This window comes from Tupaia chinensis, unplaced genomic scaffold, assembly GCF_000334495.1.
Source record: "Tupaia chinensis unplaced genomic scaffold, TupChi_1.0 Scaffold000659_1, whole genome shotgun sequence".
Lineage (NCBI taxonomy): Eukaryota > Metazoa > Chordata > Mammalia > Scandentia > Tupaiidae > Tupaia > Tupaia belangeri.
The window spans coordinates 674,834-692,026 of record NW_006160181.1 but is presented as its reverse complement, the minus strand read 5'-3'; the positions used below and the strand labels follow the sequence as shown (position 1 = coordinate 692,026).

At 49.2% G+C, this 17,193-nt stretch overlaps 1 protein-coding gene across 2 annotated transcripts in view; it reads left to right on the top strand.

Moving 5' to 3' along the window:
• INTS3 (integrator complex subunit 3) overlaps window positions 1-17,193 on the top strand; it is a 54,389-nt gene that overhangs the window by 33,749 nt on the left and 3,447 nt on the right. For both annotated transcript variants that reach the window (XM_006159816.2, XM_006159815.3), the window contains exons 11-25: window positions 725-812; window positions 1,300-1,379; window positions 1,804-1,895; window positions 2,491-2,597; window positions 3,382-3,501; window positions 3,793-3,922; window positions 4,375-4,429; window positions 4,663-4,766; window positions 5,284-5,328; window positions 5,517-5,636; window positions 13,526-13,679; window positions 14,691-14,759; window positions 15,421-15,496; window positions 15,868-15,981; window positions 16,340-16,388. In XM_006159816.2, coding sequence (XP_006159878.1) covers window positions 725-812; window positions 1,300-1,379; window positions 1,804-1,895; window positions 2,491-2,597; window positions 3,382-3,501; window positions 3,793-3,922; window positions 4,375-4,429; window positions 4,663-4,766; window positions 5,284-5,328; window positions 5,517-5,636; window positions 13,526-13,679; window positions 14,691-14,759; window positions 15,421-15,496; window positions 15,868-15,981; window positions 16,340-16,388 — 1,403 coding nt within the window. The remainder of the gene's footprint in view (window positions 1-724; window positions 813-1,299; window positions 1,380-1,803; window positions 1,896-2,490; window positions 2,598-3,381; window positions 3,502-3,792; window positions 3,923-4,374; window positions 4,430-4,662; window positions 4,767-5,283; window positions 5,329-5,516; window positions 5,637-13,525; window positions 13,680-14,690; window positions 14,760-15,420; window positions 15,497-15,867; window positions 15,982-16,339; window positions 16,389-17,193) is intronic.

The window sequence follows — 17,193 nt, the reverse complement described above, 5'->3', positions numbered from 1 at the left end:
TTGCCAACCTCCAAAGCCTAGATTGCTGGGGCGTCCTGCCTTTTTCTTTTTGCCTCCAGAGATCACATACGGTTATTCCTCTGAATTGTTCCTTTCTCAGATTCAGGGTTTGCATTCTTTAGACCCTCACCTCCATGCCTTTTGACTTCAACTTTGGATGCTTTCCTTCTCCAGATATAGTGAGTCTGTAACCGAGCCATTTTCTTCCTGGCCTTGTCCTCCCTGTGCCTAGGGTGGGAAAATACCTGTCCTCAGACGCCCCTTGACTTCTGAGAGGGTTCCCCATCCCCATCTGACTGGGTTCTTGGAATGTGCAAACTCAAATGACAGGCAGGCTGTTGTTACGAGGGGGTCTCTTACTTAAGGATGTGCCTGGGAGCCCAGCAAGGGCAGCCCAGAAGCCAGTCTGAGTGTTTCCCTGCTCAGGGGTGATCAGTGGATTCCTATGTCCACTTTTTGTCCCATGTGGGACCCCAGATGTGTCCTACTGGTTGTATGATGAAGCCAGGCCAGGCCCTGTCCTTGTTGGCCAGCCCGCAGGTACTCCCGCACATGCACCACACAGACTTGGTGCCTGTCACCCCTGGGGGTTCCACCTTGTTTCACTAGGAAACTGCAGCTTCATAGAGGGAGCAGCCACGTGGGCCCTGGAATCTGTTGTGGGCTCCGAAGTGAAAGGAGCTGGTGGATGAAACTAGCCCTCTTTTCCCCCTCTCTTTTCCAGTCCAATGTTGCTGCCTCTAATGCCAAGCTGGCTTTGTTTTACGACTGGCTGTTCTTTAGTCCAGACAAGGATAGCATTATGAACATAGGTATGTGACTGAGACCAGGCAGCGCCACCTCCCTGTCCCGTGAGCCCCCACTGCCTTGTCCTAGAGAGAGCAGTCATAAATCTCAGGGCAGCGCAGAGTGGAGGCCACTCATCTGGGAGCAGTTCCGCTGTTCCTCATCATTTCTCCCTTGACCTAGAAGGAAAATTGCTTTGATGAGGCCTGGCAATCACTCCACCCCCTTCTCTCCACAGCCTTATGCTTGGGCTTTGGGTGGGGAGGGCCCAGGCAGAGGAAGAGGCTGTACCATATCCTGCTTCTCCTCTCCTGCCTCCCTTCTCCAAGCTGAATACTGGGACGAAAAGGGAGATGAGGGCTAAGCACTGTTTGGGGGGACTGTCTGCTCAGTGGGAATGGAGGGGAACAGACACAGCACTCCCCAGAGCCAGTCATGAATATCGATATCTGTTTTGTGGGGATCAAAACAGACTGTCTGACAGGGGGGACCCTTTAATTCCACATTCTCCAGAACCAGCCATCCTGGTCATGCACCACTCCATGAAGCCCCACCCTGCCATCACCGCCACACTCCTGGACTTCATGTGCCGCGTAAGTGCATAGCCTTTTTCTCCCCATTCCCAGATGAGCAGAGCTTAGTACGTCCTCCCTGATCTCCTAAGTGGAGGGGTCTTCCTGGTGCCTTCAACTGTGGGGAAAATGGTCTCAGGTCCTTCCCCTAACCCGGTGAATACTTCCCTTCCTTACTCCCACTGTCTCCTGTTGGATCTTCCCATGTTTCTGTGGGATTTCATATCCATAGGATGGTGACTCAAGGAAGAATCTAGTCTCCTTGGAAAGCAGCCACCTCTAGTAAGAGTTGCCCATTTTAGCAGCCTGGAGTAGTCGGGACCATGCCATCCTCCTCTGTAGCCACCCAGTGTTACTCAAACTACGGCAGTGTCTTAGATCTCGTTCCGCCGAACACTAGTGGAGGGTCCTGTGCTCACTCTTTTCTCCTCTCCTTCCCTTCCAGATCATTCCCAACTTTTATCCACCACTGGAGGGCCACGTGCGGCAGGGTGTCTTTTCCTCCCTCAATCACATTGTGGAGAAACGGGTCTTGGCGTAAGGAATTGTTGTGTGGGGAAGTGGGAGAAAGGGTTGCTATACCATTCATGAGTAGGTCCGGGCTCCAGCAGGTCAGATACATCCAAACGTTGCCATACCACTGTCAGTGCCACCCCTGCAGGCCTGAAAAGTCTGCCTCAGCCTGCTTGGTCTTCTCCTCTTGACTTGAAGGATTCTTTGTTTCTTGCTATCATATTTGCAGAGGGCTTCACATGCCTTCCCAGGACCCAAGTGTGACCCAGTTACATGGAGTAAGCTTAGACTCAGCTTTAACTCCATTCTGAGTTAGAAGTAAGGACCACTCGAGTGGTCCTATTGCACAGTGGTTAAGCACGGTGCTTTGGGATCTAGGTTCCAATGGCTGACTGCAGTTCAAATCCCAGCTCTGGCAGCTTTAAAAACACACTGAACACACTGGGTATGTGTCTGAGTGTCCCACATCCTGACAGATGGAGAAATGGAGGAGAAAGGATTGTGGCACAAGAGAGTCTCTCTCTCTCTCTCTCTAGCAAGTGCACATACCCCTTGATGATTAAAAAAAAAAGGTAGAAGAAATGAGCACTGATGTTGACTCATTCGTGTTCCCCACTAGACCCTTGGCTCCCCTGTTTGACAACCCCAAATTGGATAAAGAGCTGCGGGCAATGCTGAGAGAGAAGTTTCCTGAGTTCTGCAGCTCTCCCTCCCCACCCGTAGAAGGTATGATGTCCTCCCATCCCAGTACCTGTGTCAAGAGGGGTGTCAACATCCCAGGCTCTCAGACTGGCCCTATTGAGGATGTCGTCCCTGTGCAGTTTCCACCTTTGAGATACTGTTCACCTCAGCTTTCCTTCCCCAGTTGCTCTTATATTTATGTTTCTCCTGTCTCCCTTGATTCTCTCTCTCTCCAGCTACTCTCATCTGACTTTCATTCATCTTTCTTTTTTTCCTAACTCATTTTTTCTCTTATTAACCTCTCCTCAGCAGGGAGAAGGCTTTCACGGGATGTTTGTCTCACTTTAACTTTGCCTGTCTCCTCTGTTCCCAGCCTTAGGCACCAGCCCCTGATGAGAGGTTGTTATATTGGAACTCAGATCTTGCTCCTGATTCTAGAAAGTCTTTTACCCACCACAAATGTGCATGTGCATGCACACACACACACTCTCTCTCTCTTGGTTTAGGATAAGGGCTTCAGCCAAGCAGTACTTCTCAACTTGGTTTTCAGTTAAACAGCACTTGGGACTTGCTCAGTTGTACTGTACTCATGAATCCTGAGCTGAGCATAGCCGTCATGTTGTGTGCTGTTCTTACTCCTGGCAGCATCCCCCTGCAAGTTGTGGAAGGTTGTGAGGACAAGAGGTTTGTCCTCCTAGGGTCATCATTCCCTGTAGGTCGTAAACTTCTTGTTCTCCCACATGTCCTCCAATGTCCCCTTCCCAGAAGCATGGGGCGTATTAGAAGACACAGGAGGCCATCAAATGCCTTGTCTTTCTTTACTCCCAAGTCAAAATTGAGGAGCCAGTTTCCATGGAGATGGACAACCATATGTCAGATAAGGATGAAAGTTGCTATGACAATGCAGAGGCTGCCTTCAGTGACGACGAGGAGGATCTCAACAGCAAAGGTGAGGCTAGTTGCAAGGGTTAGCTCAGGCTTGTCTCAAATCCAGGAGGACTGGTTTGCAGGAGCAGCCCCTGTAGTCTTTCACTTTAGACTACTGGATGGAACTCTGGGGTGCAGAACCCTGTCCTGTTTGCTTGTAAGAGCTAGGACATGTGCATCCTCAGGCACTCACAGCATCAAGTAAGAAGGAGGGCACCAAGGGCATGTGAAGAAGGGACAGGGGATTCAGAGGGACTCTCTCCTTTGCTGGCATCTGGACAAACTGACTTCTTCCCTAAATCCTTCCCTTTAGGAAAGAAGAGAGAGTTTCGATTCCACCCTATCAAGGAGACGGTTGTGGAGGAGCCAGTTGATATCACCCCGTACCTTGACCAATTGGATGAGTCCCTCAGGGACAAAGTACTCCAGCTGCAGAAGGGGAGGTGGGTCTAGACCCTGCTTTCAACCTCAGCACTCTAGCCCAGGTGCTCCACCTGGTGCTAGTGGGTGTGGATGGATGCAGAGGCTGAGGGAATGGGGGGGGTCCTGGAGAGGCAGAGGTGGTCACAGCTTCATGAGTGATGTCTTCTGTGGTAATATTGGGGAGCATGGGCTGGGAGTGGGAAGGCCTTGTTCCCCAACACCTCAGGTTCCTATGCCACAGATTCTGGGGAGAAGAGACCTGGAAGCGGGATTGATGGGGATTTCCCTTTTCTTTGGGCCTCTGCCCAAAGAGCTCCAAATTCTGTCCTAAAGCCCCCCACCCAAGGCAGGACTTTATACAGTGCTCTCTCGTTTTGTCTGTGAGCATGTGTGTGCTTGTGCGTGCTGCTCTGGGTGTGTGCCCTCTGCTATCGTTTACATCCCCGGGATTTCCTCTCACCCTATACCGCAGTGATACAGAGGCCCAGTGTGAGGTCATGCAGGAAATCGTGGACCAAGTCCTGGAGGTGAGGAGGAACCCAGTCCCTCAGGGAGGAAGCAGAGCAGTGCGGCAGCTTTGAGCTCCCCAACAGATGTCTCCTAGGGAAGCTGGCTCCCGCTGCCTCTCCCCCAGATGGGTCCTAAGAGGGGTGAGGGAGCTGATCCTGGAGGTGGAAGGAGATGTCAGAGGCTCTGAGGTGGTAGAAGCATAAAGGCTTGGGTCTAGGTAGTGATACCTCTCCCTCACCTCACCACCCAGGAAGACTTCGATTCGGAGCAGCTGTCTGTCCTTGCTTCCTGCCTGCAAGAACTCTTCAAGGCCCACTTCCGAGGGGAGGTGCTGCCCGAGGAGATCACTGAGGAGTAAGGCTCATTTTCCCTGATCCCTGGGCCTCAGGAGCCAGAGTGTGCTCTTTCAGCCCAAATCCAGGAGGCACCTCGCTATGGGCTTGAGAAAAATAATCTGTTCACTAGATGCTTTTATTCTCCCATGTGCTGATTTTTTTAACAAGGGTTTCTTTCTGTCTGCTGAACACCATGTGTACTGGGGCAGTGGACAGCAGCCCCTCCCTGTGCTTCCAGCCCCTGCTGCTGGGCCCAGCAGCCTTGGCTTTTGCTGCCTTGGGTGGGATTGGACCCCAGCCTGGGCTGACTCTCCCTGACGGGCAGAGTCTCAGATTCAGTGATGATGGCAGCCTCAGACTGTGGTTCCATGTTAAGAGCCTATTTTCTCTGTCACCAAGTCCCTGGGGCAGCAGGAAGTTTGTCTCTGGGGTAGGAAAGGAAGCTGACATAGTTTCAAGCTGGTTTTCCATTACTCTGCCTGCAGTCTACCCTCCTCCCCTCACATGGATTCTCACATATAACTCTCCTCCTATAGGTCTCTGGAAGAGTCTGTAGGGAAGCCCCTCTACCTAATATTTAGGTAAGTCCTCAGCTTTTAGGTAGTACTGCTCTGCCTCATCTTCTCTGACATACACTACTTTCCTGGGGTCCTGGGATGCCCTTTCCAGGAAGGAGGAGATATACAATGGGCATGGACAGCCCGTGCCACCCAGAAGCTTCATGGGAGAGTCTGCCCTAGGTAAAGTGCCCCTCCCCCTGCACCCCCAGGAACCTGTGCCAGATGCAGGAAGACAACAGCAGCTTCTCTCTGCTGTTGGACCTTCTCTCCGAGCTCTATCAGAAGCAACCCAAGATTGGCTACCACCTGCTCTACTACCTGAGGGCCAGGTGGGTATGGTTCCATGCTTTTGAAGACGTTAGGAAGCATCATGGAGAGCCTCTCTTCTGTACTGACTCCTCCACCCTTGGCTACCATCACGAGGGTCTTTCATGTTATCGAGATAAAATTCACATACCATAAAATTGACCCTTTTAAAGGGTACACATCAATGTTTTTAGTATATTCACAAAGTTGTATGACACTGTCTAATTTAACATTGTTATCACTTCCAAAAGAAACCTTGTACCCATTAGCAATCACTTTTTATTATTATTATTATTAAGATTTTTGTCATAGGGTGTGTGTGCTCACTGGGAAGGAAAGAGACAGAGGAAGTGAGAAATCGCCCCCCAGGGGGATGGCCATGCTACAGACATCCCGAAGCTCCATTCTCTTCCTGGGATTTTGGGTATGCACACACACATATCCAGTGTGAGTTTCAAGCTGCCAGGTCTGGGACTCGAACCTTGGTTGGCCATGTGGGAATCTAACGCTATAACCACTACACCACCTGCTGGCCCCAGCAGTCACTTTTTTATTCTCTCCTTCACCCGTCCCTTTGCAACCATCTGTCTGCTTTTCTGTCTCTATGAATTTACTTTTGGACCTTCCTCTATCATAGATGGAATCATACAATGTGTGACCTTTAGTAACGTGTTTTTTTCACTTAGTGTAATGTTTTTAAAGTTCATCTATATTGTAATATGTATCGATTCTTCATTCCTTTTTATAGCAAAATAACACCCCAATGTATAGAAACACCACATTTTGGGACCAGCAGATGGTGTAATGTTTATGTTCCTGGTATAATGTTTATGTTGCTGATGTAATGTTTATGTTGCTGGACTCCCATGTGGTCAACCACAGTTCAAGTTCCAGACCCAGAAGCTTCAAACTCATAGCGGGTGTGTGTGCGTGCGTGTGTGCCCAAAATCCCAAGAGGAGAATGGAAGTGAAGGGATTGCAGCATGGCCAGTTCCTTTTGGGGTGGATTTCTCACTTTCTGTCTCTCTGTCTCTTTGGCAAGCATACACACCCTATAGCAAAAATGTCTCAAAAAAAAAAAAAACCACCTTTTGTTTATCTTTGTCTATCAGTAGATCTTTGGGGTTGTGTCAACATTTTAGCTATTGAGAATGGAGCTGCTATGAACATGAAAACTTGTTTTCAGTTTGGGGATATACCTTAGAGTGGCATTGTTGGCTCACACAGTAGCTTTTTTTTTTTTTTTCTTTTAAATGCCAGAGGGTGTGTACCCTAGCACAAGAGAGGGGGAAGGAAAAAGGAAGCACAGGGGAGAGGGAAAGCACCCCATCCCTGGTCACTCTACAGTCTTCATTGCTCCAGTTCTTTAATCCATCAGGATCCTGGGCACAAACACATATGCCTCCAGCATGTTTTTCAAGCCAACAGGACCAGATCTTGAACCCTGGTCAGCCAGGTGGGACCTGGTTTCTCTGTGCAGTGCTTAACCACTGCACTTCGTCCAGTGCAGAGTCATTGACCAGTCAGTAACTCTGCTTTACATTAGTGAGAAACTGCCAAACTGTTTTCCAAAGTGGTTTTAACTATTTTAGATTCCCACAAGGAATATGTCAGAGTTCTGATTTCCCCACATGCTCCCCAACACTTGTTATTGTCTTGCTATTTGGTTACAGCCATCCTAGTGGATGTGACATAGTGTGTGTTTTTGATTTGCATTTTCCTGATGGCTAATGATGTTGCTCTTTTTCCATGCTTATTAGTCATTTGTATATCTTTGGAGATATATTTATTCAAATCCTTTTCCGTTTTGTTTTTTTTGAGAGGTTTTCACTATAGGGTGCGTGTGCTCACCAGACAGAGAGAGACAGACAGAAAGCAAGAAATCACCCCCCGGGGGGATGGCCACGCCACAATCCGTTCTCCTCTTGGGATCTTGGGCACGCACGCACATGCGCCCGGCGTGAGTTTTAAGCCACTGGGTCCGGGACGCGAACTACGGTCGACTACATGGGAGTCCAGCGACATAGCCATTACGCTAACTGCTGGTCCCCTCCTTTTCCATTTTTAATGGGTTATTTTTTTAGTAGTTTACTTTAAAAGGTGTTTATATTGGCTGCCATTCCCCACTTTGAGAGAGCAGGCTTTCGACCCTCCAGTGCCAAGGATCATTTCCCATTTCACGGCATTGAAGGCAAAGCCCAGGAGGTGGCTGGGTATAGTCTCTCACCCAACGTCTAATCTCTTGCACTTGAAGCAGGAATCTGCATATCTTTCTGGTTTTGGGCTAAACTTTTGGATGGTTTGTGGTTATCGAGTGCTTTGCTGATTGCGATAGCCATAAACCTGTCTTGTTTTTCTTTGTTTTGTTCTCTTTCCCTTTTTTTCCCTTCTCAAGATCCCAATTATTAAATGCCATAAAGGCAATGTTAAATAGCAGAGACTGATGGGTTTGGGCTTCCTTTGTAGCTTTTGGAGTTTTCATCTGATATCTGAGGCAGATTGGCTAGTGGAATTACTGTCCTAAAAGAGCCCCCCCTTCTAACTTACGCCGGGCGCGTGTGTGCACGTGCCCAAGATCCCGAGAGGAGAATGGAGGAGAAGGGATTGCGGTGTGACCATCCCCCTTGGGGGGTGCTTTCTCACCTTCTGTCTCTATGTCTCTCTCTGTCTGTCTGGCGAGCACACGTACCCTATAGTGAAAATCTCTCAAAAAAAAAAAAAAAAAGAGCCCCCCCTGCTAGAGAAGTAGGGTCCAGATTAGCATATTTTCTAAATCTCTCACCTATCATAGAAGGCAGCTGGGTTTTCATCTTTTTCTATACGATTGCTCTTAGTTTCTCATAATTTACAGGCTGTTTTTTTTTTTTTTAAGAATTATTTTTATTTAACTTTATTTATTTTTATTTGACCAGAGAGGGACAGAGTGAGAGAGAAAGAGGGAAAGTGAGAAAGCAAGCCACCAGATCCAGGACTTGAACTGTGGTCAGCCATGTGGGAGTCCAGCATCCTCAACCACTATGCCACCTACCAGCCCCTATAACTTACAGGCTTTTGTAACCCATGTCTCATTCCTGCCAAGAGAGCCTCTAAGAACTTAGTTCTCTGGTTTATCCACATTGGGGTGTTATAATCCCATTCAGGGTCAGTCTTGGGGACAGACTCTTCCTGGAAAATTTCCTTGTGGGATCCTAACAAATGCAGCATCTTCTGTTAAAATTCATTCTTTCTCAATAGGGCTACAGCAGGTAGCCGGAACCCATCAGTAAAACTTACTGAAGTCTTCAGAATATTTGTTCAACTTTTCTTTGCATTGTTGAATATCAGTAATAGCGAAGGAGACTTGGACTCTGAGTCCTCTTGTCCAGCTATTTCCTGAGGGGGTAGAGGGTCCCACTTTGATTATGTGAGCCAAAGGGCTGATTATCTAGTCCTGCTGTTCGCTTTGGGGTGGACATAGCTGTGAAGAAGGTGAGAAGCAGTATGAAGGGGGAGTCCCTTCAGGGTTTATAACAAAACTCTTGTTATATCCACATTTGGTGAGGCCTTAGTGAAGGGATTTGGTTGACTTTCATATAAAGGGAAAGGTCTTTTATTTATTTATTTTCAATGAGAGAGAGAGACAGCACTCTCAATAGGGAATTGGCCCTGTGACCACCACCCCCACCTTCAGCCAGTCAGCATGCATGTGTCCAGCATACTCAGGGAGGTCTCTGGGACTTGAACCAGGGACCTTTCCACGTGAGATTGCTCAGACAGATTCACCACTGCACTACTGTCTGGCCAAGAGAAGGGTCTTTATGATAAAGGGCCATAAAGGCCTGTACATATGGGACTTCAAGCCACTTCTATTGTCTTCTGCCTAGCAAATCCAGCTGTAAGATAGTGTTCCAATTAATGGTCCCATTTAGTGGCCATCATTCTTGGTCCCCAAGTTTATATTGAGGCTAAGCTGTATTACAGAAAAATATTAAGCGCTCAGGACCAGCAGTGGCATAATGGCTATGTCACTGTACGCCCATGTAGTTGACCATGGTTCGAGTCCTGGACACAGTGGCTTAAACTCACGCCAGGCACATGTGCGTGCGTGCCCAAGATCCCAAGAGGAGAATGGAGGAGAAAGGATTGTGGCATGGCCATCCCTCCTGGGGGGTAATTTCTCGCTTTCTGTCTGTCTCTCTTTCTGGCAAGCACAGGCACCCTATAGCAAAAATCTCTCCAAAAACAAAACGAAACAAAACAAAGCAAGTATTGAGCGTCTAAAAGAAAACAAAAAGTTTTGGGCCAGCAGGTGATATGGTGGTTAGGGCACTGGACTCCCTCATGGTTGACCACAGTTTTAGTCCCAGACCCAACAACTTAAAACTCACACTGGGGGGACCAGCAGTTAGCGTAATGGCTAATACGCTGGACTCCCACGTAGTCAACCACAGTTCGAGTCCCGGACCTGGTGGCTTAAACTCACGCCAGGCACATGTGCGTGCGTGCCCAAGATCCCAAGAGGAGAATGGAGGAGAAGGGATTGTGGTGTGGCCATCCCCCCAGGGGGGTGATTTCTCGCTTTCTATCTCTCTGTCTCTCTCTGTCTGGCGAGCGCACGGCGCCCTATAGCAAAAACCTCTCCAAAAAAAAAAATAAAACCTCACACTGGGCACATATGTGTGCATGCCTAAAATCCCAAGAGGAGAGGAACCAGCAGTTAGCGTAATGGCTATGTCGCTGGACTCCCATGTAGTCGACCACGGTTCATGTCCCGGACCTGGTGGCTTAGAACTCACGCTGGACACATGTGCGTGCGTGCCCAAGATCCCTAGAGGAGAAGGGATTGCGGCGTGACCATCCCCCCTGGGGGGTGATTTCTTGCTTTCTGTCTCTATGTCTTTCTCTGTCTGGCGACCGCAAGTGCCCTATAGTGAAAACCTCTCAAAAAAAAAAAAAAAAATTCCCAAGAGAATGGAAGAGAAGGGATTGCGATATGGCCATGCCCTCAGGGAGCGATATCTTGCTTTCTGTGTGTGTCTCCAGCAAGTGCACATCCCCAATAGCAAAAATCTCTCTCAAATAAATAAATATGTTTTTTTTTTTTAGAGAATATTCCATTTTATTTATTCATTCATTTATTTTAATTTGACCAGAGAGAAACACAGAGAGAGAAAGAGGGAAAGTGAGAAAGCAAGCCACCAGGTCCAAGACTTGAACCGTAGTCAGTCATGTGGGAGTGTCCAGTGCCTTAACCATCATGCTACCTGCTGATCCCTAAATGTGTTGGTTTTTTTTATAATTAATTTTCTTCATGAAAGAAAGAGAGAAAGCACCCCCAAAAGAGGGATGATGCCATGCTCTACGTTAAGTTTTAGCCAGCCTTGATCATGGGCACACGCATGCCTGACATACTCAGAGAGGTCTCTAGATACAAGCCTGGGTGGGACCTTTCTATATGGGTCAGCCTTTTAGAGTGAGTCCTCTAGTGTGCTTTGCCACTGTCCTACCATATAGCCCCTGTGATTGACTTTTGAGACTTCTTATGTAGTCTACATACAAGTCTCATTTTATTTTATTCTATTTAAAGAATTATTTAACTTTATTATTATTATTATTATCATCTAATTTGACCAGAGAGGGACAGAGTGAGAGAGAAAGAGAGAGGGAAAGTGAGAAAGCAAGCTTCAGATCTGGGACTCAAACCGTGGTCAGCCATGTGGGATTCCAGCCACCTTAACTGTCATGCCACCTGCTGGACTCTTATTTATTTTTTAAAAATAATTTTATTGGCGGGGGGAGCAGTGGTAAGTTGTGTGGCCCCTCTCACATGGCCAACCACAGTTCAAGTCCCAACCCTGGTGGTTTCTTTTCTCACTTTCTCTCATTCTCTGGTCAAATTAAAAAATAAGTGAATGAATAAATAAAATTATTTTTAAAAGTTACTGGGTCCAGCAGGTGGCATCATGGTTAAAAGTACTGGATTCCCACATGGCCAGCTACAGTTCAAGTCCCAGACCTGGTGGCTTACTTTCTCACTTTCTCTGTCTCTGTCTCTCTCTGTAGAAAAAAATTTAAAGAACAATGATAATAAAGTTAAATGTTTTTTTTAATTTTAATTTTTTTTGGGGGGGGAGAGGTTTTTGCTATAGGGTGTGTGCACTCCCCAGAAAGAGAGAGAGAGACAGAGAGACAAAGCGAGAAATCAACTCCCGAGGGAGATGACCACGTCGCAATCCCTTCTCTTCCATTCTCCTCTCGGTATCTTAGGCGTGCACACACATGTGCCTGGCATGAATTTGAGCCACCAGATCCAGGACTCAAACCATGATCGACTACATGGGAGTTCAGCGACATAGCTATTACACCAGTTGTTGGTCCTGTATTATTATTATTTTTAATTTGCTACAGAGCATATGCACTCACCAGGGATAAACAGAGACAGACAGAGGGAACATGAGAAAGCGAGCTGCCAGTTTCAGGATTCAAATATCGGTCAGCCATGTGGGAGTCCAACACCTCAACCGTCACACCACCTGCTGGCTCCACAAGTCTCATTTTTAAATATAGGGATTGCAAAAATTTTCTTATTCTGTAGGTTGTCTTTTGACTGTTTTTGATGACATCCTTTGAAACACAAAAGTACTAATTTTTAAAAAAAATAATTAATTTATCATTATTATTTTTTAATTTGCTCAGGGCACATGCACTCACCAGAGAGAGAGACAGAGAAAGTGCAAAAGCAAGCCACCAGGTCTGGGAGTCAAACCATGGTTGGTCATGTGAGAGCCCAGTATCCCAACCACCACGCCACCTGCTGGCCACCAAAATGTTAATTTTTTATGACATTTAATTTGTTTTTTTTTTCTTTTTAAGAGTTATTTTAGTTAACTTTATTTATCTGTTTATTTCATTTGACCAGAGAGGGACAAAGAGAAAGAAAAAAAGCAAGCCACCAGATCTAGGACTTGAACCACAGTTGGCCGTGTGGGAGTCCAGTACCATTAACCACCACGTCACCTGCTGGTTCCTTTTTTCTTTTATTATAAAGAATTATTTTTTATTTAATTTTATTTATTGTCATTATTTTTTATTTTTTATTTTTGAAGTTGACCAGAGAGAGAGAAAGAAAGTGAGAATGCAAGCCTCCAGATTCAGGACTCAAACTGTGGTCAGCTATATGGGAGTCCAGCTGCCTTAACCACCATACCACCTACCTGTCCCTAACTTTTTTTCTTTTGTCACTTGTGTTTTTTATGAAATGAAGATTTACTCCTCTTAATGTTTTCTTCCAAGAGTTGTATGGTTTTAGTTCTTACATTTAGGCCCATAGGCCATTGAATTGTGTATATAACTGAGCTGTTAGTACTCTCATGGCTCTAGCCCTGAAAGCAGCAGAAAAAGCGTTTTCTAACCTGACCTGTCTCTCCCTCTCCTTGCCTCTCATTAGCCAGCAGCTTCCGTGACTGTGGCCAGAGCCCTGTCTGGAGTCACTGTTGAACCAAGAGGAGAAAGAAGAGTCCCCATGTTCCTATCACTTATCAGTCCCTGAGGGAAGGCAGGGGAGCAGCAGAGGCAGATTAGTACAGAGCATCTAGAGCAGACAAAGTGGTTCCAGGTTAGAGCCTACTCCAGTAGTGTTTAAAGGTGGGTGCTGGGAAGACCAGCATTTGGCTTATGTCACTGGACTCCCACATGGTCGACCACAGTTCGAGTCCCAGAGCCAGTGGCATGTGCGTGCATGCCTAAGATCCCAAGAGGAGAATGGAGGAGAAGGAATTGTGGTGTGGCCATCCCCCGGGGGGTGATTTCTTGCTTTCTGTCTCTCTGTCTTTCTGGCAAGCGCACGTGCCCTACAGCAAAAACCTTTTGAAAAAAAAAATGAAGGTGGGCGCTGGGGGTCCATCTGCTAGCTTAGGCCCAACTGGTCTTGCAGCAAAGCCGCCGCAGGAAAGATGAACTTGTATGAGTCATTCGCCCAGGCCACCCAGCTGGGTGACCTGCACACCTGCCTGATGATGGACATGAAGGCCTGCCAGGAGGATGATGTACGGCTGCTGTGCCACCTCACGCCTTCCATCTACACAGAGGTCAGTCCCTCCGGTCCCCCTGTGCTGAGGGCTGTGGTTAACAGTGCAGGGGCTCCCAGAAGACCATGCCCTCTGTTCTCAAGTATGGCACACACAACCCTGATTCAACCTCGCCCACCCCCACAAAGCTTGATAAGCCATTGCTTCCCCTACCACAGCTGTCCTTTTCTTTCTCCTTATCGAAGGTTGAAAATGTCTAAAACTCCTAGAATCCCTGTCCTTTTGTTTAAATGTGCTTTGAGTTGGGGTCTGTCCCTTTATACTGGGTTTCTCAGCTTTGGTGCTGTCATCTGGACCCAGGACAGGCTTCCTGAACCAGAGCCAGGTGCATCTCTCCTAAGCCCTCCGGCCCCCTGCTGGCTAACCCTTACATTCTCTAACGGTTCCCAAAGCCCAGGACGTCTGCAGAATCACTTTCATTTCCCTGGTTTACTCGCAGTTTTCTCTAGGAACTGGGACAGAGGAGGAGGTACCAGCTCTTCCTCCTGCTGGTGAAAGTTCCCAGGAAATGGGAAATGAGGGCTCAGGGTGTGGGCATGAAGGGGAACTGTGATCTTGGCTGAGCACAGGAGGGGGGCAGGTGCCAACCAGGCACTTCCCTCCTCGCCGCCTCCCTCAACACGCAGCCCCCCCTTACACCCATCGCTCACACGCCCCGGACACCCACACTGTTCCTTCTCTTCCTTGCCAGAGGGTCAGCATAGACTGGATGTTTTTGCTGCCAGGGATGCAGACAGTGTTCTGATGCCCCTCCCAACAGACCCTTTCAGCTCTGGCTTCTCTCTCTGCTCCCGTTGCTTTCCTTACACACACGGCGCCCCCACAAACAGTCTGGGGTGCATACGTACCAAACCTGGGTTAGAATCCCATCTTTGTGGCTATCAGACCTCTGCTCAGGGATTGAAGGGCCATGTCTGGCTGGGTCAGATAAGGAAGTAGGGGATTGGTTAGGAGGTGATAGCCAGGGGCCACGCCGGCCTCGCCCTACTCCTCCTCTCTTTTTCTCTCTAGTTTCCAGATGAGACCTTGAGGAGCGGGGAGCTGCTAAACATGATTGTGGCTGTTATTGACTCTGCACAGGTGGGCACAGAGCTCTGACGCCCCAGGGAGGGTCTGCCCTGCCTCCTAGTACAGTTGTGCCCCGTGTAGGCCATGGCACTAGGAGGGAAAGTGGAGCCTAGGGGAGGCAGTCTTGGGGCAGGCCGACCCTGCCTGGAGTGCCCTGTATTCTTGGGGGCACTCTTGTTCCCACAGGGAGAGCTGAGGAAGTTGTCCTGAAGTTTTCAAGTGGCCTTCCTGTTGGCTCAGAATGTAAATGGTCAGACCTGCCATAGTCCATGGGTCACCACAATCTGTCATTGCTGGGATTCATTTATGTCCCCCCGTCCACTCAGCCCCACTTAACAACAGAGAGAGCTAGGCACTCAGGAGTCCCTGCCTTCACCGCCCACACCTCATCCAGAGCACAGTTTCCCAGCCTCCTTCCCTCCTCAGGCCCAGACTAAGGCCAGGGAGAGAAGGTGTGGGGGTGTGGGGGTGTGGGGGCTCCAACAGCCCTGCTGCTCCTGCTCTAGCCTGTTGCTACTTTGCCAGTGCCCTGTCTTCCCGTCCCTTTAAACCAGCCTTTCACTTCCTCTGACTTTTCCCTTCAGGAACCCTCCTACTTCTCCCCATGCTAGCTTCCTGGCCTCTTAGAACTAATGGGTTCTGCCTTCCTCTTCCTCCCCGTCCTCCTCTTCAGCTCCAGGAGCTGGTCTGCCATGTGATGATGGGGAACTTGGTCATGTTCCGAAAAGACTCTGTCCTCAACATCCTCAGTAAGTGACCAAGCCTCTTAGGGACCTGGGAGAGGAGATGGGGTGTCAGCCCTGCACATTTTCCTGATTTGGGCAAGCTGGTTCTGGACCTGGGAGTTCAGACCAGCTGCTGTCTGGTCTTGGGCAGCGTCTCTCTGAATCTCTGTCTCTTGCTGTATGGTGTAGAAAAGGATGGACACCTTTGCCAGCCTCCGGGCTGATGGGGATATGGAAACCATGGAGGACTGGAGATGAGCCTTGAGTGGGAAGGGAAAGGGTCACTATCCCTACTTCTGTCCATTCCTGTGTAGGATGCTGATAGTCATAGGTTAGCCGTGTGTGTGAGGGAGAGACAGACAGACAGACAGACAGCTGTTCTCTGTCCCTTGCAGTCCAGAGCCTGGACTGGGAAACCTTTGAGCAGTATTGCGCCTGGCAGCTCTTCTTGGCCCACAACATCCCCCTGGAAACCATCATCCCCATCCTGCAGCACCTCAAATACAAGGGTGAGTAGGCTGTGGGTTGGGAGCATGGGGGAGAGGATACCCCTAGTCCAGCTGGGACAGGCCGAGCCCCCTTGCCTCCTGGGCTGAGCCCGGATCCACTGTTCCGTGCCTACCAGGGTGCAGAAGGGCAAGCTCCCTCAGGCATTCTGACACTAGATGGGTCCTGCAGGCCCCCTGTGGGCTAGCTCTGAGCTGGGCCTGGCCCCCAGGGACTTGGTATAGGGTGGGGGCTTCTTCCTGGCTGCTGTGGAGACTGTCCTTGCTTTTCCAGTGCCTGTTGGTTGAGGGATGGGAGAGGGGCCAGGATTCCTTCCTGGAATTAAGCATTCCCTGAACAGCCTCTGCCTCTCCCCCACAGAGCACCCAGAAGCCCTGTCCTGCCTGCTGCTTCAGCTTCGAAGAGAGAAGTGAGTCCCATCCCTGGGGCTCTCTGGCCCTCAGACCCCGCACACCAAGAGAGCCTGTGGTATAAAGGGCATCTGGCCTGCGTCTTTGCCATGTGTTTTCCTTTCATCTGCTGCTTATTCTGCCCTTGCCAGTGTGACTTATAGATAAGCAGCTCCCCTGGGATGTGGGCCTCTTCCTGGTCTTAACCCCTGCCCACCAGAAACTGCCCTCAGAGGTGGGGGACCGGACATCACTGTTTCCTGCTCTCAAAGCAGTTCTAATCCCTGGAGGTTCCTGCCCCCCTGTTCTGCAGGCACCAACCAGCTATCCAAGAGGGGGAAGAGTCAGAGCCAGGGGTCACACTTCGAGCAGAGCCAGCTGGACCCACTGCACTCCACGGGTTGGCCAGGGCAGGAGGGAGGGCAGAAGGCCCCCTTTGCCGTCACAGACACTTTTACAACACCCCTAGATAACTGGGCAGCAGCTGTGTGTCTTCGCCTTCTGTTTATCTTGCCTGCCTGCCTTTCTCCTCTCTCACCCAAGAGACGAGAAACAACACAGAGTCCTAGAGGAAGTGGGAAGTTAGGAGGGCCGTGTGTGGCTGTGCTGCCTTCCCTGTGAGCCCCTTCCCAGGGGTGGGGACCTCACACCACGTCCTGGCCCATTCCTGACTGCTCCAGGGAAGGGGATTTGGTGAGCCCCCTTCCCAGCACACAGCTCTTACCGCAGAGACTGCAGGCTCTCCCTTGTCTGCTGGCGTCCGCAGAGGATGAAGCCAGGCATTCCCGGGCCCAGAGAGCAGATGGAGAGGGATGTGACACGAAG